Genomic DNA, 23,082 nt, shown 5'->3' with positions numbered 1-23,082 from the left:
AAAGACAACTTGGTGTCAAATGAACCTGCACTATGGAGGAATCCTCTGATATCTAGATTCTGATATCCTTACTCACTCTGAGTAATACCCTTTCTCATACTGAGTAATGCCTTAACCCATTTGATCAAGGGTGGTGAACTTAGATCCCAGGAGCCAGAGGTGGTCCCTGGCTTGCCTGGATCTGGCACCCAGGGATCTGGGCTCCTTTCCCATCAGCACTGGGGAGCCCACACTGACATTCCAGCCTCCACTGTCCCCCGCCTAACTGAATTTTCTGTGGGTCAGTGGACACTGACCCAAAAAAAGTTCCCCACCCCTGCATTAGAAGTTTTGCTGATTTCAACAGAAATCTTTGAAGAGAAAAATGCTTACTCAGCAAGAGTGACGGTGTAAGAATGGCTTGGATATTCTCATTTTGAAACATTTACAGTATGATTGATGGTAATAAATACACACTTATAAGTTGGAAATTAAAATTGCCTATATCACCAGTTTAAGAGAATTTGAATGTAGAGAAACTCTCTTCACTATTAACAGTCCCAAATTATTTCAGTGTATTACAACGAACAGACAACAATTTTAGTTATGGTTATAACTATAATAATTGTGAAGAATTTTGTGGAAAAATAGTTAAGTTATATGTGGGGAACATGGAATATTAATTTTTTTCTTCAATATTTTATTAGGACTAAATTAGATTATTTATGGCATAATACTGAATCTATCATAGGGTCATTTTGAGGATGAATAATATCTGTACAACACTTTGAATATGTTAAGTGCTTAGGCGTGCGCAGCACATTTCATTAGGGTGTGCACCCAAAGAAGTTTTTTTAAATGTACTCTTTGACCCTCATTAGCCACACCTCTGACCCTTGGTAGCCCTGACCCCCATTAGCCACACCTCTGGAGGTAACACTCTCAGGACAAGATGGACACATGACCAGAAGTAAAAGATGTCATGTGATCCCCCTCTAAGGACTTTTCCTATCATCCTCCTACCAATAGGGATTAGTTTGTCCCCCACCAAACCGCTCTCATGCAACTATACTGCAGTTGCATTAACCCAATGTGTGTGAAATTAACTTGGGGGTAGAGAGGCTGGGGGAAGTGTTCACTCTAAGAGTTTCCTCCCATGAGCAGAATGAATTTTGTGTGGTACACCAGTACTGAGTTCATGTGGCTTGTTCGGATGTGCCACTGTGGTACCCAAGGGTATGTCTACACTACCCCCCTAGTTCGAACTAGGGGGGTAATGTATGCATACCGAACTTGCTAATGAAGCCCGGGATTTGAATTTCCCGGGCTTCATTAGCATAAAGCCGGCGCCGCCATTTTTAAAAGCCGGCTAGTGCGAACCCCGTGCCACGCAGCTACACGCGGCACGGACTAGATTGTTCGGATTAGGCTTCCTAATCCGAACTATCTGTACACCTCGTTCCATGCAGCTTCTGATGCCGCAGCCGCCAGCATCTTCTTGCAGGGACAGGGGGATGGGCTTGCCCCGTCACACCCCTCCTTCTCCAGCAGCCTTCAGTCTGCCAGTGCGCCCTGCATTAGGGTGTGCCCAGGCATACCAGGCACACCCTGTGCGCACGCCTATGGTTAAGTGGTAAATATTTTCTTTATAAAGTTGAACCATTTAAAATTATATTTACTGATCAACTTGTATGATGTTTAGACAAAGGCACGGCAAACCAACTCAATCGCTTATTTTAACTCACTGGATTCTAGTCATTACCACTAGGGACGTTAGATAGCGGGTAACTGACTAGTCATGTAACTGCATGAATTTTTATTGGTTACATGACTGTAAGAATTTGACAGTTCCTGAGGGTGGGGCTGGCAGTCAGTACACTCTGGCCCCATTCCCAGGGAGCCCCTGGCCACCTTGCACTGCTGGGTGGCAGGTGGAGCCAGTCTGTGAGGAGAGCCAGTTTAAAAAACGCTGCCTCTGATGCAGAGACAGCAGCACGGGGTGGCATGGCAGCAGCCTCTGTCCGTGGGGGACCGAGCTCCCCATAGACACAGGCTTCTGCCAGAGGGGTAGAGGAGGCTGCCATGAAGCAGCCTCTGTCCGCGGTAGCCCAGGGTTGGCTGCGGACAGAAGCTGATCTGGAAGCAGCTCTTGCCTGTGGGGGGGTCCAACCTCCTAATACAGAAGCAGACAGGGGGGGAATGCATGTAGGAAAGGGGAGGAGAAAATGCTTAGACTTATCGACTAATCGTATAGTCGACTACACATTGACATCCCTAATTTCCACTTTCTGATTTAGCACAGTTTCCAACAACACAGATGCACATTTAATTGCAATCAGAGATTCTGCCCACTCTTTGTATTTAAAAAAAAACCCGCTCTCTTTGTATTGTGTCTTGTTAGTACACTCTCTTGCCTCCACTGCCCCTTTTCTCTCTTTAAAACAAATCCTACAATGGGGCGCAGTACCATTATCACTGGCAGTGCTTTAAATGGAATTCTATTTTTTTGCTCATGTGTGTCAAGAAGTGTTTTTAAAACTTTCAAATATGGTTTAATTTTTTTTTAAATATCCATTGATGCTGACTGCTTTATCAGAACTGACTATACACGTAGCTGTTTGTCAGAGAGCAATTAGTTACTAAATAATGAGGACAAATAATTGATCTGATTGCTTACATCAAAGTCCATATTTATTATTCTAATTCAGTTAAAGGTTGCCTGCAAGTTGTGTTTTTCATCTCCTGGGGATCTAAGGATTTATTCAGAGGCACGCTCAGGAGACAGGGCACAGCAAGACAAGTGATTTGAGGCTTGACAGTGACAGCTGTGACAGAAAGTAATAACAGTGCATGCCAGCTAGTTTAAAGGTCTGGATGGACAAGGTACAAGGCAAGGGGTGAAGAGCACATTGTCTTTCAGAGAGGGAAAATACGTATTGTCAATACAGTACATGGGCCCTAGTGTAGCTCACCTTCAAAGTAAATCTCTAGGAGTTCTGCAGTTTGGAAGCATGTGGGGACATCCTAGCAGTAATGAGGGTATATGAAAAATGTCTGGAAAAAACATCGACTACAAATAAGTGTATTGGGATTCCTGTTAAAACCTGCTAGAAAACAGATGGTTGAGGATCACTGCAGTGGGTAAAAGGCAAGTTGGATATATGGTCATTTAGCCCCGCACCCAATATCCTTCATTTAAAGTACGGGAAGTGTACAAAAGGTATAGCCACACACGAGGGAAATAACAGAAACATTTATATGGGAGTAGAAAATAGGGTTGCCAGGTGTCCGGTTTTGAACCGGACAGTCCGGTTTTTGAGCTTTCTGTCCGGGAAACAAATTGAGATAATACTGGACATTTATATAAATGTCTGATATTTTCTAATTAAATAAGTTTTATTATTATCATGAGTATCAATACATAATTGTGTACTGCCTGGCTGGTAGATGCACTCATGCTGCGTGAGTGTGTCTACTAGCCACACAGTATACAACTATGCAGTGGTGGGGGGAGGGCGGACGGGATGGAATCCCCAGGGCCGGACTTGCCCGTGCACTCTGCTGGGACCTTACGCAGGACGGTCAGTGCCCTGGGATCTGCATGCACCCAGGCCAGTACTGCTTCCTGCCGGCTCTTCCCCTCCCTCCCCCATCCAGCCCCGCTGCCCTGACCTCCCCCCAGCCAGCCCTGCTCCCCACTGGCCGGTTCCCCCCCCATCTCCTCCTGCCAGCCCCGCTTCCCCCGACCTCCTCCCAGCCAGCCCCGCTCCCCTCGCGGCCAGTTCCCCCTCTCCCCCCATCTGAGATCAAGTGTGTCCGGTATTTTTGTCAAAACCATCTGTCAACCCTAGTGGGAAAGAGGAAGAAACTGTGTCTTCTTTTTATGGAGACTCAAAGTGGAGTTCTTAGGTACTTGTTTAGACACTTAAATAAGTAGCTCGTTTTTTTGAAAGTACAGTAATTACTTTTTTAACAAGTGCCCACTTAACATGTTTTTGCAATAGCATGATTTTTTTTAGAGAATGTTTTTTGAATAACATGACTGACCCCGAAATAACATGAAAATAATCAAATGGCAGACTACTTCGCATGGCGGTATAAGTTGGTGAAAACAGTGGTAATATGCATGAGCGGATGAATACATGTGGTCACAGTGCTTCTCCGCTCACTCATATGTTTATCTTTGTGTTTTAACAAACCATGGCCATTTGTGTTGCTAGAGATCTAATGTTGACGTTGATGACCTAACACCAACAAAAAATTGACTTTGCCACCACCACCTGAAACGCAACATCCATCTTTTCCATTATTTTTAATGGGAAAATTGACTGCGCATAGCACGTTTTCGCTTAGCACAAACATTTTCAGAAACGCATCTATAGTGTTAAATGAGGAATTACTGTACTCTGAATGGCTCCTATTACTTTAAGGCCCTTCACAAGTTAGTCCTTCTCTACCTATTAGTTCTAATGAGTTATCAAGCCCAATTCTGCTCTGTCAATAATTAGGCCATTAGTCCAATTTTTCTTCATTTTGCCCCTCCATTTTGCTCCTTATACATGGGAGCAGCTCCCTGTTAATATCCATAAATCTACTGTGCTGTTCTCCTTAACATCTCTTTAAACTAATTTCTGGGGTCATGCCTATGAAACACTCCACAGTGGCTGAGGAGCTGGTGTTCTGAGAATGTTGGTCGGTGCTAAATATGATTATTTCACAGTTAATTACTCCTCTCCTTATCAGAGGATTCAGATCACAGGTCTCAAACTCCCAGCCCACGGGACATCCCCGACTGGAGCAGTCTGGCTGAGGAGTCCCCATTGGCGGTGGAGGGGAGGGGGGCTTTCCATTACTGGCCTGCAGTCCCTACCCCTTCCTGCCATCACCCCACCCGCTCCACCGCATCCTACAGGACATTGGTTTGGGGATCACCGGGGGGAGGGGGGGAGGGCGGAGGTTGAGGCGGAGAGGGAAGGGCTGGTGCCGTATGGCACTCTGAACCATTTTTCCTGACTTTAGGTCCTCCTAGCACTTGTGGAGAATACTCTAGCTAGCCTACTGAGTCAAAGTTAATGGTTAAATCTCTCAAGTTACATCCAGGAAAAATCATTGACTTAATTCTTTTCATCCTAGTGACTTTGTTGGCATTGGGTGGATGTATTTGCAAGCAGAATTTGGTTTATTTTCTTTACATACTTAAACCCGTTTTCATTCTGGCCTTGTAAGCTCACCCAGGGGCATAATTTAATCTGTTAAAAAAAAAAAGATTGTGTTTTCCAGTATTGCTTATTCATGTTTCCCTGCTTGCAATAATTTATTGTGCTAAACTAACAGTCTCTGTGATAAGTGCTGGTTTGCTTTCCAATTTTGAGCAGTTTTGTAAACTGAAGTTTTACACGCCCATCCTAGTTAGGATAACTTAATTCCCTCATGGATACTTAGCACATCTAATTACTCTAATTCTGACCTACAAACACTGTTGAAAAATATCCCTGTTCTTTCATTTCTGGAGTTTTCCAGCTGCAACATGTTCCACTGAATAAAACATTTCAGTGAATTTGCCCCATAAATAATACAGTATCCAGACCAACGTACAACCAACTGTACATAATAACCTCAGAATTCCATTGAGGATTTCTAATGACATAATAAACTACAAGAGCAGAGTGGAAACTGTAATATTATATTACAATTTAGATATACTTTACTCTTCTTCTATATGGTAAGAAAGCTCACAGACATTTTTTTCCCCTTGATTAGAACATTTTTCTTGAGCACTTCAAAAGCATTAAGGGCATAATTTCGAAAGAGGATGCAGCAACTACAGCAACAAAAATCACGTGTGACCACAAGTGGAGTGACTGAGCACAGAAATGGCACATGCACACATTTACCTATATTGCATGTGTAAATGCCTCAGTGTGCCAAAATGTAGGTTGTTTCACCCTGTTTTGGTAGTATGCCTCTTGAGGCTTATTAAAAGGAATGTTTATTTGTAAAGATCAAAGCTGACACCACACTGAAGTATCACTTTATCTTACTCTACTGTGCAAACCAGTGCGATTGAGAGAAGAACAATTCATTGACTCTTGGTTTTTGTCCTGTAAGACTGAATTAAATATATAATTTTAAAAACAACAATCCTTTACGAAGCAACAGTCCAGTCCAAGCCTCAATGAGTCTACCATGGGGTGGGCAATAATTTTTGACAGGGGGCCACTCCAAGAATTTGGTTAAGTGTTCAAGGGCTGCACTCTTCCATTATATTAATGGAGGAGGTGCGGGGGGTTGTGATGGAGGTTGGGTGCAGAGGGGAGCTTGGGGAAAAGGACTGGTGTGTCGGATCTAGGAAGGAGTTTGGGTGAAGGAAGGGATTGTGACCTGGGGCAACAAACTGGGGTGAGGAGAGGGTGCAGGGCCTGGGAGGGGAGTGTGATCTGAAGTAGGGGTGCAAGGGTTTGGATTGTGACCTGAGACAGGAGATTGGAGTGCAAGGTCTGGGAGGGTTTTCTGGCCTAAGGGAGGGCTATAGAAGAGGGTGCAGGACCTGGGAGGGGTTGTGACCTGGGGCAGGAGTATAAGGCAGGGACACTGGCTAAGGAACCTGCGGGGCTGCTGGCTGGGAGCCAGGTAAGTTCTCCCAACCAGATCCTGTCTCTGGCACCCCAGCCTCTCCCTCCCCCAACTGTCTGCCCCTCTTCTGCACCCTTGCCCCATGTAACCCAAACCTTCTGCACCCCTGCTCAAGGCCCCATACACCGTCTCAGACACTGCATCCCCTCCTACACGCCTCCTCAGGTCACAATCCTCTGTCAGACCTTGCACCCCAATCTGCTGTCTCTGGCACAACCCAAATCCTTGCACCCCTTCCTGCACTCCTGCCCCAGGTTATAACTCCCTCCCTACTTTGCACCCCCTGTATGGATTCAGAGCAGCTGCAGAGGCCATGTTTACTGCTCTGATCTGAATGCTGTAAGCCCAGGAGATGTCCCACAAACAGGCAGCTGCTATTGGTGGAAAACTGGCCAATAGGAGCTAGTGAGAGTGGGGGCAGCATGAGAAGCCTCTCTTCCCTCCCTCCAGGCTCTCAGCATTCAGTAACACACAAATGGTCCTACAGCCAGCTTTCCTGAGTGCTGAGTGGAAGTGGGGCAGGCAGGGAGCTAGCTGAGGCTCTCGTGGGCTGGATCTGACAGATTGGCAGGTTGGATTCAGCCCGCGGATCATATTTTGCCCAGCCCTGGTCTAGAATTTCAGTTCTGCAAAGCACATCTGCAGCAACCAGAGAGCTCACAATTTGCCAATCAAGTATCAAAAGATTTTAATTTAACCTAAGCAATAATATAACATAGTTTGAATTAGTCAGTATACATAATATAGAGCATAATAGTACATAGACATGATGAGCCTGGACCACAAATTTTGGATCCAGGAAGGGAGATAAATCTGAATTTCCCCTAAATTCAGGAATGTTTCATAGATTGTAAGCAAGTTCTAGCCAGAAGAAGCCACAAAGGTCATCTAGACTGACCTCTGGGATAACACAGCCCTTAGAATTCCCTTGAATTCCTCTTTGAACTAGAACATGTCTTTGTAAAAACATCCAGTCTTGACTTTCAAATTGCCAGTGATGGAGAATCCACAACCACCCTTGGTAATTGTTCTAATGGCTATTGAAAATGTATGCCTTATTTCCAGTCTTAATTTATCTAACGTCAACTGCAGGCCACAGGACTGTGTTAGGGTATGTCTACACTACCCCGCTAGTTCGAACTAGCGGGGTAATGTAGGCATACCGCACTTGCAAATGAAGCCCGGGATTTGAATTTCCCGGGCTTCATTTGCATAAGCCGGGCGCCGCCATTTTTAAATCCCGGCTAGTTCGAACCCCGTGCAGCGCGGCTACACGCGGCACGGAGTAGCTAGTTCGGATTAGGCTTCTAATCCGAACTAGCTGTACTCCTCGTGGAATGAGGTCCAATGTGTGACCAAGCATGGGTAGACATAGGTGTGATAATTTTAGCCATGCTAGCACAGCTAGAAATCACAGTCTAGACAGGTGCACAAGATGCAGTGTGGGCTGTGAAAGCATGCTGTAGCTCCTAGGTATGGACTCATGTTGCAAGTTTGCACTGAAGACTATAACAGGATTGCTATTTTTATCCATGCAAACACAGGTATGCATACCCATGCTGCAACCATAACTAATGTGCAATATATACTCTTAGGCAGGGGAAGCCTTCAGCAATCCTGGGAGAGAAGCAGAGAAATTACAGGGTGTGGAGATGTAGAAAAAGAAGAGTAAATATAAAGGGGACAGACTTAAGGGGAAAGAAAAAGAAAAAGAAAAAGAAAAAGAAAAAGAAAAAGAAAAAGAAAAAGAAAAAGAAAAAGAAAAAGAAAAAGAAAAAGAAAAAGAAAGCATGAGGAAAACGACATGTCAAGAATAAGAGGTTAAAATGAAGGAGAGACTGGGAAATGGGCCTGTTCATTTTAGTTATTTATTCCTATTAACACATTTGATTGCATTTCCCGGTCAGAAAAGGGGGGGTTTATTTCATATCCTCAGAAACAGCAAACTCATTGACTAATTGCCATCAAAGGGTCAGGATGCAGACTCTTGGAGCTGATTACAACTGAAGAGTGTTGAGTGGGAGCACTTCAATGCTTATTGCTTTTTCAAGCACTAATACAATAGCACTTTTTTTGTGGGAGAAGTCTGCCGACCACAGACATTAAATAACTATTCCAAGTTTCCACTTCCTCCAACCATTCAGAAAATAACAATATGTATATATCTAGGGGTATGTTTACACTAGCTCATTAATTCGAGCTACATAGGTAAATCAGGGAACCGGGGTTGCAAATGAAGCCCGGGATTTAAATATCCCGGGCTTTATTTGCATGTTCCCGTCCGGCCGCCATTTTAAAATCCCCCTTAGTCCGAACGAACTGCCCCCGGCTACACGCAGCAGTTTAAAGTTAATCTGAGCTAAATCCTTAGTTCAGATTAACTGTTACTCCTCGTGGAATGAGGAGTAACTGTTAATCCGAACTAAGGACTTAGTTCAGATTAACTTTCAACTGCCGCGTGTAGCCACAGGCAGTTCGTTCGGACTAAGGGGCATTTAAAAATGGCGGCCAGACAGGAACATGCAAATAAAGCCCGGGATATTTAAATCCCGGGCTTCATTTGCAACCCCGGTTCCCTGATTTGCCTACCTAGCTAGAATTAACGAGCTAGTGTAGACATACCCTAAGGGACATGAACTTCGGTGCACCTGAGAAGAGTAATTTGCTTGAAGGAAATAACTATTTAGATTAATCTGCAAGACATTCTGCCTCAAAGGATTCTGGCTGAAGAATGTCTTTCTAAGGGTTTCCCGCTTCTTCATACACTTACACACAGACACACCCACCCACCATCTTTAGCCATCTATTCTCGGTCCACTTACTGGATGGAGTTCTCAATGCGAGTGATTGTGAGAAAAGCTGCTAGGTTTGCTGTGTAAGATGAGATGACAATCAAAGCAAAAAGCCACCAGGCGCCCATCATCATTCGGGTTGCCAGTGTCGTATAAGGAACTTCTCCTCCTGTTGGACAGAAGTAGGAAAATTAGAACTTTCATTTGCATGATGCCAAACCAAATCTTACCTGTTAATGCTTCAATCATGTAAACAGTGTGACTAGCATCATGGAACACTTCCATTATTAAAGTGAACAGGATTTGAACTATAATTTCTATACAGTGAGGAGTGTTAAATGAAATCTAACACCTCCACTCCAAAAGGCTTTCTATGAACTCCTTCATTATTTAACTGTGATTCATCTGTATTTAATTGTGTATTTAACTGTGATTCATCTGACAGTCAGGCCTATACGAGAGACAGGTTTTATGAGCTCAGAACAAAACAGCATTTTTAAGCACCTATAGTTTTTTTTCCTTACATATTTCTTTAATAATCTTAATTAAGCTCTCCCTGTGCTTTTGAACAGATGGAGTTTGTTAAAACAGAAAACAAAACAAAACCACTGCTTTTTCACAGCTGTGCTGATTGCCATATGTAAGGTTGATAGAACCATTGAATCATAGAATCATAGAGCTGGAAGAGACTTCAGGAGGTCATAGACTCCAGCCCCCTGCCCAAAGCAGGACCAACTCCATCTAAATCATCCCAGCCAGGGTGCAGTCTCCTGTACAAGTAAAAACTAGGGATGTTAACTATCGGTTAATTGAATAGTCGATTAACCACATGAATTCTTATCAGTTAATCGACTATTCTACAGTCCCCAGGCAACCCCTGTCCGGAGGGGAGAGGTATGAGCTCCCGGACCCAACACGAGCCAGAACTGAGCTGGGCTGCCTGCCCATCTGGCTCTTAATATACTTGAATTGCAGAACTGAAGCAGGGGTAGGTCCAGGACCCAGTGTAAGCCAGAACTGAGCTGGGCTGCTGGCCAGCCTGCTAAAAAACTTACTGGCCATGGGTGTGGGGGAAATGCATGTAGTCTATAGCATTAACCTATAAGCTTTTGCTTACTGGTTAATCAATTAATCAACTACACTATTACATCCCTACTAAAAACTGCTTACAGTGAGCTCAGATATGCAGAAACTCCATTTATACTGAATTAGAACAACAGACTATTACTTTGTATAGTTCGTTTAATCTCAAAAGTGTTTTACAAACATTATTGCAGCCTCAACTACCCTGTTGGCTAAGTAAACAATAACTTCACCAGCAATGAAATTACTCATGTTGGGGTGGCACTCCAAACTAATATACCACTTAATTTATTCTAATTTTGTCAATAGAAAGCAATTCTGAATCATCAGAGCTGTATTGTGCTGTACACATGTTCCAAAAAAATAACATTCACAAAAATATAATCTAGCAACAAACACGTAGTTCGTTCATTAAACAAAAATTTCTACTTATCCACCAAATGCACTGGTATGACATTAATGAAGTAGTTCTTTTCTATTTCAGTGATTTAATTCAAAATCACACACAGGAAGAATTTCTATATGAAAGAAAAATGATTGTCTAAAAAATAAAGCTCTAGATTCTGAGGGACAGGAATGGTCACAGCTAGAAATAACCAAAAATAGACAAGTCAGTGCAGTATGCAATCATAGTTAACCTATTACCTTGATTGACTACTATATTCATTCTTTTCTTCTCCCTAGTTACTGTCCCTGGAAGACTGATTGTTTTATACATAGCTATTAATGTTAAGGAAGTTTTCTCAGACAAACTCTAATTCAAATCAAAAACTTAAACAACAACCAATAGTCTAGCAGCACCTTAAAGACTAACAAAACACGTAGATGGTATCATGAGCTTTTGTGGGCACAATCCACTTCTTCAGATTACCGGAGTATTAGAAGTCCAGATCCAAGAATAAATAAGGGAAAGTGAGGTTGAAGGGTGGAAAGGAGGGGAAAAAAGAAAAAAGAGAAAAAAATAGTGAATTAGCTTGTTCAAGTTACATGAGGCTGATAAGAACAATTTTCACCTACATAAGCACCCACTGTTTGGTTGATTGGTTAAATCATTAGGATGTGGCAGGTAGTGTACGAGCCAGCCCATATCTTTATTCATTCCTCTCTGATAAGAATCTAACTTGTAAATGAAGTTAAGTTCCAACCCTTCTCTGTGTATTTGGCTTGTGGAATTGGCCTGAAACAACACTGTGACTTAGAGATCCATTAATGAGTGCCCGGGCAGGTTACAGTTTTCTCCAACAGGTTTCTGTGTGTTGCTTTTTTGGATATCTGATTTGTGTCCATTAATTCTTTCTTGTAGGAACTGTCCAGTCTGGCCAATATACATGGAAGTGGGGCATTGCTGGCATTAGTAGTTGTGCAGTTGTATGAGCTCCTGATGTGGAGGCTGATGTGGTTGGGTTCATTGATGAAATCGCTTGTATAGATGTGTGGGCAGAGTTGGCACCAGGGCTGATTGCAGGGGTGGGCTCCTGGATGAGTATGATTTAGGTGTATTGCTTGGTTACTGGAAATAATTTGTTTGAGGTTAGGGCATTGTCTGTAGGCAACGATTGGCCTTTCCCCCAAGGCCTGTGAGAGTGAGGGATCATTTTCCAGGATAGGTTGTAGATTGTTGATAATGCATTGGGAGGGGTTTAAGTTGTGGGCTATAGGAGATGACAAATGGAATTCTGTTGTTTACTCTTCTTGGCCTGTCTTGAAGTAGTTCTTGTTTAGGTACTCTTCTGGCTCTGTCAATCTGTTTTTTCACTTCTACGGGTGGGTATTCCAGTTTTAAGAATGCTCTGTCTGTGGGATTGGAGCAAAGACAGTTGGTATCTTAGGACTTGGCTGTATACAATAGATCGAGAAATGTGTCTGGCATGAAAGCTAGAGGCATGAAGGTAATTGTAGCGGTCAGTAGGTTTCTGGTACAAAGTGGTAGAAATATGTCCGTCATGTAATTGTACTGTAGCGTCAAGGAAGTGGATCTCTCGTTTGGACTGATCCAGGCTGAGGTTGATGGTGGGATGGAAGTTGTTGAAATCCTTGTGAAATTCTTCAAGGGTGTCTTTCCCATTGGTCCATATCATGAAGATGTCATCAACAGGGGCGGCCCGTGCCTATAGGCAAACTAGGCAGCCGCCTAGGGTGCCAAGTTACATGGGGCACCAAATTCCAAATACCCTGCCACTTCCATTTCCCCTTCCCCTTCCTGTGCCTTAGCTGGAGCACGGCTTCCCTGCGGCCAGGAGGGGGGTAAGTCCTGGGAGAGGCAGCACACGGGGAGGTTTCCCTGCACCGCAGGGCGGTCGGCCCCGGAGAAGCCACGTGCCGGCTTCCCCTGCCGCGGGGGGAGGGGGGAGTGTCTTCCCCAGAGAAGGAAAGTGCCAGCCAGCTTCCCCTGGCCCGGGGGGGGGGGGGGGAGATTGGCCCCAGCAGAGGCACGTGGGGGGGTTCTCTGGCTGTGGGGGGGGGAAGTCGGCCCCGGGGGAGGAAGACGCCAGCGTCCCCTGTGCTGCAGGAGGGGGAGGTCGCCCCAGGAGAGGTGCATGCCGGCTTCTCTTGGGGGGGGATCTTCACAGAAGGTAGGTACAGGGGACTCTCTCACCCCACTGGCACCCTGTTCCCTCTCCCCAGCCTCCAGCCCCCAGCCACAGAACTCCATCCCCAACCACCTGGCCCCCAGCCCCTCGGCCTCCAGCCACAGAACTCCAGCCCCAGCCCCCCTCTCCCCAGCACAGAACCAAAAACCTTAGTCTATATCTGCCCTTGGGGGTGGGGGGATGCCGATTGCATGGTTTGCCTAGGGCTCCAGTTGCTGGCAGCTAGTCTAGGGCCGCCCCGGTCATCAACGTACCATAAGTAGACAGAGGATGCTAGGGGGTGAGAGCTGAGGAAATGTTGTTCAAGGTCAGCTGAAAGACACTAGCCTGTTGTGGGGCCATGCGGGTGACCATGGCCGTGCTGCCAATTGAAGATACAAATTGTCTCCAAATCAGAAGTAGCTGTGGGTGAGGACAAAGTCACAGAGTTCCGTAACCAGGTGTGCAGGGGTGTCATCAGGGATGGTTTTCCTGACAGTCTGTAATGTGTCTTCATGTGGAATGTTGGTATAAAGAGCTTCTACATCCATGGTGGCCAGGATGGTATTTTTAGGTGTTTCCAATTCAAATAGCTCTCTTTACAGGTCTCCCTTTCCTTATACTCTTTAAAAACTACTGGTCAAAAAGAGTGATACATGAATAAGACTTTATGACTAGGATTTTAAGAGTACTCTGTTGGCCAGTTTTTCTCCTGGTATCATTAATAGGAGTTTTAGTTTTATTTCAGTGGAAGCACAATCAGATCAATGCTGAGTGCTTTTGAAAATTCCACCCAGACTGTTGACTTTTTTCCCTTCCATTCCTTTGTGTTGGTGTGTGCACGTTTTGGATTCCAAAGTCCAAAGAATCGGAATTTCTGACCAGAAAACCAGATCTGCACATTTTTCTTAGAGATTCATTCTCCTTTACTTTCAAAATGTCTATTGCGTAGTCAATGTTTTCTCAATTCCCCTCTTTTGTCTAACAATGCTAAAAAAAAAGTTGAAGGAATGAGTTGCCCACTCTCTCCCTAAAACAACTAAAATTTGTAATCTAATCTCATAATTTCTTGTACCCAACTTTCCTATTTTAGGGTACGTCTAAACTACAGGCAGTCCCCGGGTTACGTACAAGATAGGGACTGTAGGTTTGTTCTTAAATTGAATTTGTATGTAAGTCGGAACTGTAGGGGAAACTCTAGCCAAACATTTCTCCAGAGCTCAGTTTTATTCTCCCACACCTCACTTCCCTCAGTCCTTTATTCTCAAGCTGAGGTGTCTGCTGAGAAAAGCCGCTCCACGTCTCCCTGGTCTGCTGGGGGGGGGGGGGCGCTAGCTTCGCGTCTCCCTGGTCTGCTGGGGGGAAGCAGCTACTGCGGGGTTGCCTCACCCCGTTTGTAAGTAGGGATCCGATGTAAGTCGGATCCATGTAACCCGGGGACTGCCTGTACATGGCTCCGTCGACGGAGCCATGTAGATTTGTTGTTTTGGCAAAGGCAAATGAAGCCGCGATTTAAATGATCGCGGCTTCATTTATATTTACATGGCTGCCGCGCTGAGCCGACAAACAGCTGATCAGCTGTTTGTCCGCTCAGCGCGCTAGTCTGGACGCTCCCCTGCCGACATCAAAGCCCTTTGGCGGCAGCCCCGGTAAACCTCATCCCACGAGGAATAATGGGGCTGCCGACAAAGGGCTTTGAGGTCGGCAGGGGAGCGTCCAGACTAGCACGCTGAGCCGACTAACAGCTGATCAGCTGTTTGTCGGCTCAGCGCGGCAGCCATGTAAATTTAAATGAAGCCGCAATCATTTAAATCGCAGCTTCATTTGCCTTTGCCTATGTGTCTAATCTACATGCCTCTGACGACAGAGGCATGTAGTCTAGACACAGCCTTACAGAGCATTCAGAGAATGACACTAAAGTCACCAAAAATAAAGGAAACCGCAAACTAATGTTTCACATAAATGAGTCCAGCACCAGAGATTTGTTTTGTTTAAAAAATATCTGATTCAACAGTCCAGTTCAACTGTATTTAGCTTTTAACATACAAGACAAGGACAAGGAAAAAGCTGTTTTGTTTTTATCCAACCTTTGTAAAAAGATATTTGGCTCAAACTTATTTCTATTTTTTTTCTTTACCATTATTTAAATCAGAACTTAGTTACAGTCACTAGATTTTACAAGGATTAAAATGGTTCCATAAGTACTGACAGCTTACTAGAGGTTGAATCAGCTATAAACACTTTATGCTTGATTTTCACTTGCACTTAAACCTCTTCATGCTGCTCTGGCAGCGAAAAGTGGTAAGAGTTCATGTAAATTGCAGTTACTCTCACTTTAAGTATAAATGAGAATAAGGTCCTTTTCAGTTGCAATTTGAGTCTACCTAGAATTTTAATTTGTCTCTGAATACTACTGACATTCTCACAGTTTATTTAACATCTGTACATATGAGCTAGCTGCAACTGTGCATTGAAATGTTTTAAAAGAATATGAGGCGTTTATTCTTCCTCGCTATAAATCATGTTTCACTCTACCTGAATTAATTATAAGTAGGTTTCACTGCCTTTTAAGAACTCCAGTATTAAAAAAGACAAGATCTACATTATACTCATGCAGTCAGAAATACATTTCCTCCTATTTCTGAGATGCCATATAATTATCTGAAATAAGAATCTCCTGATCATGCCAGTAGATGCTATTTCAATATTAGGACTTTTTTAAGACAAAAATTAACTTTAATGTCTGAAGACCTGATTTCGTGTCCAGCACAGGTTGTAAATGAAATCCTTTAATGGGATATTTCTACTTTACAGGGAGTTTTGTAATGCATTTGAAATCTTTCAATCAAAAATAAGTGACAATCAAATGAAAATAGACAGAGATACCAAATTAGCCCAACAGGCTGCTTGTTCTTTTAACCTTCAGGTGTCAATCCCTGCAGTGTAGCTCTAAATTAAATTGAAATAGGTGGGGAGATAAAGGGGAAGCCAGCAATTTTGTAGCCCTACTTGCAATTTCATTTTCCAACCTCATGAATAGAACTAAAAGTAGCTCCCCACTGTTTTTAATTGAAATGAGTTGGCAGAAAGAAGAGAGCCACTGAAAGTCAGCCACCTGCTTTTTATGGGCAGTTGAGATTTTCAAACAAGGATCCTGCTCTTTGAGGAGCTGGTCTGGCCATTTCTATGTGCCCCACCCACAGTATCCTGGCACTGCTCAAAATGGCTTTCTTTCCATCACAAGTTTCTTCCCACCCCTCACTTCTATACAATCTTCTTTCAAACCCACATTATTAATGAGGCTTTAAATACCTGAAAATGTGTGGCTCAGCAGGAAGTCTCTGTAGTGCACACAGCTGTTTGTGAAAAAACCTGCTATTAATCAACAGTGCTGCAACTTACACCATCAATAGTTAATGACTGCAGCTTGAGGACACAGATCAGCATGCAGCACACATCTTCATATAGGCTGGTACAATGTTTCACTAGTTTTGTAGGGAGTGCATTTCAAAACAGTTCTGCACTTCCCTGGTATGCAGTGTACCCCAGTCCTACTCAGACTCCATCCTTTGCACAGATGCTTTAACTACAGGCATGTGGAGAACAGAAAACAGCTGCATTACAATGCTTCCTGCCAGCAACAGTCAAGGTCCTCATCCCCTCCCAAAAGAGAAACAGAAACTGAAAAGGACATCTTGTTGCCATAAGATCCTTTCATGGGAGTTTTACGAGGTGGATGAAACAGAAGGATTTCATGCTTTGCAGCCTTCTGTTTTTGTAGTCTGCTGAGATGTTTCACTTATGATTCTGACTCTATAAGACAAAACTCTACTTTGTTTTCATCTAAACTGATTGTTTTGGTATAGCTTGGAGAAACTGAGCAGTTCAGGATAGTGGCAATTTGATATGGAGTCTTTCGTCATTAGTGCATATGTAGTCGGAGGAACAGGTCCTCTGCTGGCTAGTGCTCTGAGGGAGAGCAGGAAGGCTGACAGATGCCTTCTTTCTTCTTCAGATCTTACTGAAGAGGTTAAAATTTTATGGAGTGAGTCTAGTGGAAAGGTTATTGGATGCACATTTGTGTTGGAATGAAAAGGAACACTTTAGATACCCAGTTAGCACCATCCGGTAATCACTGTAGCATGTGTACCAGGGAGACAGACATACAGACCTACCAGGACAGACATACGCAAAGCCCATTGGGCCTGTGATTTCCTTAGTGCTCTTTTGTCCATTAGGATTTCCTAATAGATGCCACAAAATACATAATCTACTATATTAGAGTATTCTATGTATTTTATATACTAAAACACACATAGGCTACGTCTACACTACGAGTTTTCTTTGAAAAAATATGCTAATGAGGGACTCATTTGCATGAGTCAATCTCATTTGCATATTTTCAGCCGATCCATGTTTTGCACTGGGGGTTTTGCGCAAAAACAAGCAGTGTGGACGTTTTCTTCCTGTGCAAAAACCACTTTTTCCGCAAGATCGGTAAACCTCCTTTTTTGGGAGGATCTTGCGGAAAAAGGGGTTTTTGCAAAAAAAGAAAATGTCCACACTGCTTGTTTTTGCACAAAACCCCCAGAGCAAAAACGGATCGGCAGAAAATATGCAAATGAGATTGCAACTCATGCAAATGAGTCGGTCGTTAGCATATTATTTCAGAGAAAACTCGTAGCATAGACGTAGCTATAATGTATTAAGTGCAATACATATAGACTTCCTATATACTCCTCCAATCGCCTTCCTTTCACATTACATCAACAAAACAGAGTAGGTTACAGCCCTACGTAGGTAGTGACTAATAGTCATTACTGTTTGACAGATATTTGGTGAACTGTGTGAAATGAATTGGATGATCTCAGTTCAGTTCCTTTAGGACACACATCCTTATAACAAAAAGCACCACTATAGTTCACATTCTCACAGTTTTACAAGTGGCTAAGAACTTGGAACTCAGTCCTGTGAAGTTCTGAGTATCCACAACTTCTGAAGTTTGACATTAATCAATATAGACATTAAATATCCTCTGGTCTTCCCCTTCCACATTAGGCTTAAGCACATTGGTAGGATGATATGGGAGCTCATACTGCTGCTGACTGTGCACTATCTGTTTTGGGATAAATACAGGATCCAGTTTTCAATGCAATCTGTCTGACTCCTTTCATGTTCACTGAGCTTCAGGGGGTAGCCAAGTTAGTCTGTTACAGAAAAAAACAACAAATGGTCTGGTAGCACTTTACAGACTAACAAAACATGTAGATGGTATCAGGAGCTTTTGTGGGCACAGCCCTCTTCTTTAGATGACTGGAGTTATGAGTAGAGGATATGAAAACTCAAAATAAATAGAAGAGGGGAAAGGGAGGGCAGAGAAAAAGAAAAAAAAATGAAGGAGAGTAGGAGACAGAGCATCATTAAGTATCTGGAGAATGGGTACTTAAACCTAAGCAGATAAAAATCAAAGTCAATAGATTTCTAAGATAGGAAGGATACTACTCAGAGAGTTGTTAGCACCTTCAGTGGTTATTAAGTAGGTAGTGTCCTAGCCAGCCCATATCATGATTGAGTCCATTAGCATGTGAATTGAATTTGTGGATGAACTGGGATTCCAGTCCTTCCCTATGAATCTGGCTTGTGGCGCTGGCCTGTGACAAGACAACCACCTGAAGGTCTGTTAAACTGTGGTTAGGCAAGCAGAAATGTTCACCAACAGGTTTCTGTGTGTTCCCTTTATGTATATCTGATTTGTGTCCATTGATTCTTTCCCGCAGAGACAGTCCAGTTTGTCCAATATATATAGCAGTGAGGCACTGCTGGCATTTGATGACATAGATCAAATTACTAGATGTGCAGTCAAATGACCCTTTGATTTTGTGGCTTATATTGTTTGCTCCAGTGATGGATTCATCAGTGTAGATATGTGGGCAGAGTTGGCATCTTTTTTGGTTGCAGGGCTGGGTTCTTGGAGGCTTATGATGTGGTTGTGTGGCATGGTTATCAGAAATAATAAGTTTCAGGTTAGGGGGTTGTCTAAAAGCAAGAACAGGTTTTTCTCCTAAGGCCTCTGAGAGTGAGGGATCATTTTCCAAGATGGGTTGTAGATTGTGTATAATGCATTGGAGGGGTCTGAGTTGTGGACTGTAGGTAACAAGAGGAGTTCTGTTATTTTCTCTTTTGGGTCTGTCTTGAAGTAGTTCACGTCTGGGTATTTTTTTGGCTCTGTCACTTTGTTTTTTCACTTCCCCAGGTGGGTATTTCAGATTTAGGAATGCTCTGTAAAGATCCTGTAGGTTATTGTCTCTGTCTGTGGGGTCGGAGCAAATCCGGTTGTATCGTAGGACTTGGCTATATAAAATCGACTGAAAAATGTGTCTGGGATGGAAGCTGGAAGCATGAAGGTAAGTGTAGCAGTCGGTGGGTTTCTGATACAGGGTGGTGGAAATTTGTCCATTATTTAATTGTACTGTAGCGTTCAAGAAGTGGATTCCCCTTGTGGACTGGTCTAGGCTGATGTTGATAGTAGGGTGGAAGTTATTGAAATTCTTGTGGAATTCTTCAAGAGCATCTTTTCCATGGGTCCATCTGATAAAGATGTAATCGATGTAGCGTAAGTAAAGTAGAGGTATTGGGGGCAAAAGCTGAGGAAACGTTGGTCAAGGTCAGCCATAAAGATGTTGGCAAATCTATTCCATATTTAATTGTCAGACTGTGTTTAGGAATGAAATACTATGACAAAATAATCATTTTAAAAAGTGTTGTAGCCATGCTGGTTATAGAGACTACATGGGTAAGTTAATAACTGTTATTGGACAGAAGCTGATCCAATAATAGAGCTCTCACTCTAATTTTCCTAAGTCAACTGTACTGGAAATTTGCTAAAAGCTATGTGATCATAGACATGATAGAAGCAGTGTATTGTCATTCCTGCTGCCACCATCTTTATCTAATGTGATTCTCCTTTATTATTCCTAGTAATGATCTGAATTTGTAGGTAATTCTTGCCTACTTCCAGAGATCAACTCATCCTTAACATGCTTCATATGTTTTTTGTTTATTCCACCTTCCTTGCTGATTCCTTTAGTAATGATAATCTGGAACAACTTAATACATAATTGGATAGAAACAAAGCTCAGAGAAAACAACACTGTCTGAGGGAAAATGTGACTCCTGTAAAATTACAGTACAGCTTTCCTATAGTTTAAATTATTCTGTCCTACAATCAGTAGGTTTAAAGACTGCTGAAAGTGAAGAATAAAATAAGGTGAGGTTCTAGGAGGGAAGATGCATTAGCCTGTTGAAGAATGGCACTGATAAACACACACCTCAGCTGAGACACAACTTGCTACTCTGTAGCATGGGACCGAATGTGAATCATTTAGAACAGTTAGAGCTGTATGCATGAAGCCCCCTTGTTTTACAGGGGCATGTCAGTTGTTGGTTTCCAGAGTTGCTGCCCTCATTTGCACAGCTCAGAACAATGAACGATCACAGGATAAAAACAGCTGGTGTCACCATGAATAAATGGTGAAATGTTCCTTTTTAAACTTGCAATTACAGATGGCATTTTCAAGTCCACTGCTGGAGGCAGCCATCTTGCTGAAAAGTGATGTCATTTGTGACACTAGACATGTCGATGCTGGGCATGTAGAAGCCAAATGTCAGAGCCAGTTAAAAAGGTTACTAAGCTGATTTAATATTGATTTAACATCCACTGTGAAAAGGTACAATATTTATAAATAAATTAAACACAGTAGTTTAACAGTCACAAAAAGAAATTTACTATGTTACCATCATTAAAGCAAATGGGTAGCTGTATTACAGCCAGCATGCTGCACCCTTTTTCGACATCTTTAGTGGAATTAACATACGATTTTTTTTTCTTTCTGGCATGAATTCTAATACATTTGCTATATGTAAGCAGGACTGTCACTTGCCATTAAGCAGCCATGCAGTTAAGCAATAGGGTCAGAAGCTGCCTCTCCCTTATGGCCTTTTTCTTTATACCTTTATTTAATCCTGTTTGCTGCCTGTTTTATTTACTTCACTGTACAGCTCCTACAGGGGACACTGTGCTGAGGACAGCTTTGTGACACCTCTAGCCAAACTTTTTCATTAAAGAGCAACATGAAGTAGGAACAGAAACAAAGAATTTATGAAAGATGAGGTATATGGCTTGAACCTTCAGCCTTGGATTAGAGCTTTATTCTGCCCTTTTTAAGACATTAGGCTATCAGTCTTCTGATTTTCTTGACTTCTCAAGAACTTATGTCATTCTCCAGGAATGTGGGAGGAGATCTACAGGACACTTGAGCTCCTGGATTCAGTGTTCTCAAGGATTTGACTCTGTGGTGCCTGTCAAAGTCGTGCTTCTGACAGGTTTTGTATTAATCTTTCTTCTGTAATTGCAGGAGGTGAGGTCAATAAGAATCCATTTGTGAAGGACTGCTTGGGATTAGCTGAAACAAAAGACAGAACTAGGTACCACTTTAAAGACTAACAAGATGGTTTATTAGGTGATGAGCTTTCATGGGCCAGACCCACTTCCTCAGATCAATATGTGGAACTCAATTTCCATCCCGTCAATAGTTCAGCAGGGCTAAATCCACTTGTAGAGGTATTGGCTGGTAAGCCAAAAGGGAAAGATGAGGAACTGAAGGTAGAAGGAAATTGTTACATTGTCTTTGCCTCATGTTCTTTTTCACCATTAGTTTAGGGCAGTGGTTCTCAAACTTACAGATTGTCATCCCCCCTTTTTTGTGTGTCTGTAGCAGTTTGAACCTTCTTCCCCACCACACAGCCACATATACTGATAAAATATCAATACACCACTCTCTCTAAATATTAAAAACAGTGAGGCATTGATTCAAGCAGAGCAAATGGTCCACTGAAATAAGAGCAAAACTATGATTATGATCAGTGCTCAGAGTTTATGTGCACGCTGTATCAGAGCAAAATAGATTAACATACATATGGCAACAACTTTGTGTAAAGCTATGCAAGCTTAACAGACATCTGTCAAGGCACCATGCCATCTGAGCACCTGATATGCCTGGAGGAATCAGCTTTACTAGTCATTCATTACTGTGGGTAAAATGCGTGCCATTCATTTTCTAAAACTTCTCAGCCCCATACCCCAATGTGTGCTACAGCCCTCCCAGGGAGGCTCCACTTGACAGTTTGAGAGTGAGATCCTATGTTGTAGGGAAGGAGTGGGGAACCTTTTTGGGTCAGGGGCCATGAACCCACAGAAAAATCAGTCGGGGGCTATATACAAAAAACCCCTCCTGACATGGCACACAACTGAGAAGCAAAAAGACCCCCCACACACTTTCCCCTTTCACACCAGAGACTAGGGTGGCGCAGCCTAGTAGATTTTGTTTGTTCTGGCCACACAGTGCAGTGGGGGAGGTGGTTTGGATCGCTAGCACATGCTCCCCAATGCAGGGGGGCCAGATCCAGCCAAGTCGGGGGGTGCATCCAGCTCCCAAACCTGAGGTTCTCCACCCCTGTTGTAGAGGAACTGGAGGCTAGATAGGATCACTAGTATCTGAAAACCTCACCGGAAAACTGAAAACCAATGTCAGAAATTACTTACTCTGCAATCCCAAACTAGGCAAAATAGGTTTTTATTCTTTCAACAATTGCACTTGATGTGGTGTTGAGCAACCTGACAATTTCAATGTACTTGAGAAATAATAAATCAGCAGCAGATAGGTTGTATTATCCAGCTAGAAAAGATGACACCAGACTACCTGTCATGACCCTTCTGATAGAGGAGATTGTAACAATGTTTCTGGAGGGTTGATTCTCAAGCAAGCAAAATATCACATTTCTCAGCTTCCTGTTGTAGTTGTTTGCTTAGTTCAGACCACTAAACAGGTGCTTAGCTCTCTCCCTGCATTTTGTAATGCCCTGACATGCATTCTGTCAAGGATATCCTGCACTGATGTACACATAATTGGTGGGAACTCCTTCAAGGCTATAGTTCATGATAAGATCCACAGAAACTGTCCAATATG

General features: G+C 43.1%; 1 protein-coding gene across 1 annotated transcript in view; it reads right to left on the bottom strand.

Moving 5' to 3' along the window:
* The window catches only part of GRID2 (glutamate ionotropic receptor delta type subunit 2), a 1,112,728-nt gene that overhangs the window by 176,577 nt on the left and 913,069 nt on the right, over positions 1-23,082 (bottom strand). Inside the window, exon 12 of the mRNA XM_006111957.3 lies at positions 9,435-9,573. Within this exon, the coding sequence (XP_006112019.1) occupies positions 9,435-9,573 (139 nt within the window). The remainder of the gene's footprint in view (positions 1-9,434; positions 9,574-23,082) is intronic.

The sequence above is a fragment of the Pelodiscus sinensis genome, chromosome 5, assembly GCF_049634645.1.
Source record: "Pelodiscus sinensis isolate JC-2024 chromosome 5, ASM4963464v1, whole genome shotgun sequence".
In the NCBI taxonomy this organism is placed as follows: domain Eukaryota; kingdom Metazoa; phylum Chordata; order Testudines; family Trionychidae; genus Pelodiscus; species Pelodiscus sinensis.
The sequence above is the reverse complement of the archived record's forward strand: the minus strand, read 5'-3'. Positions and strand labels throughout refer to the sequence as shown.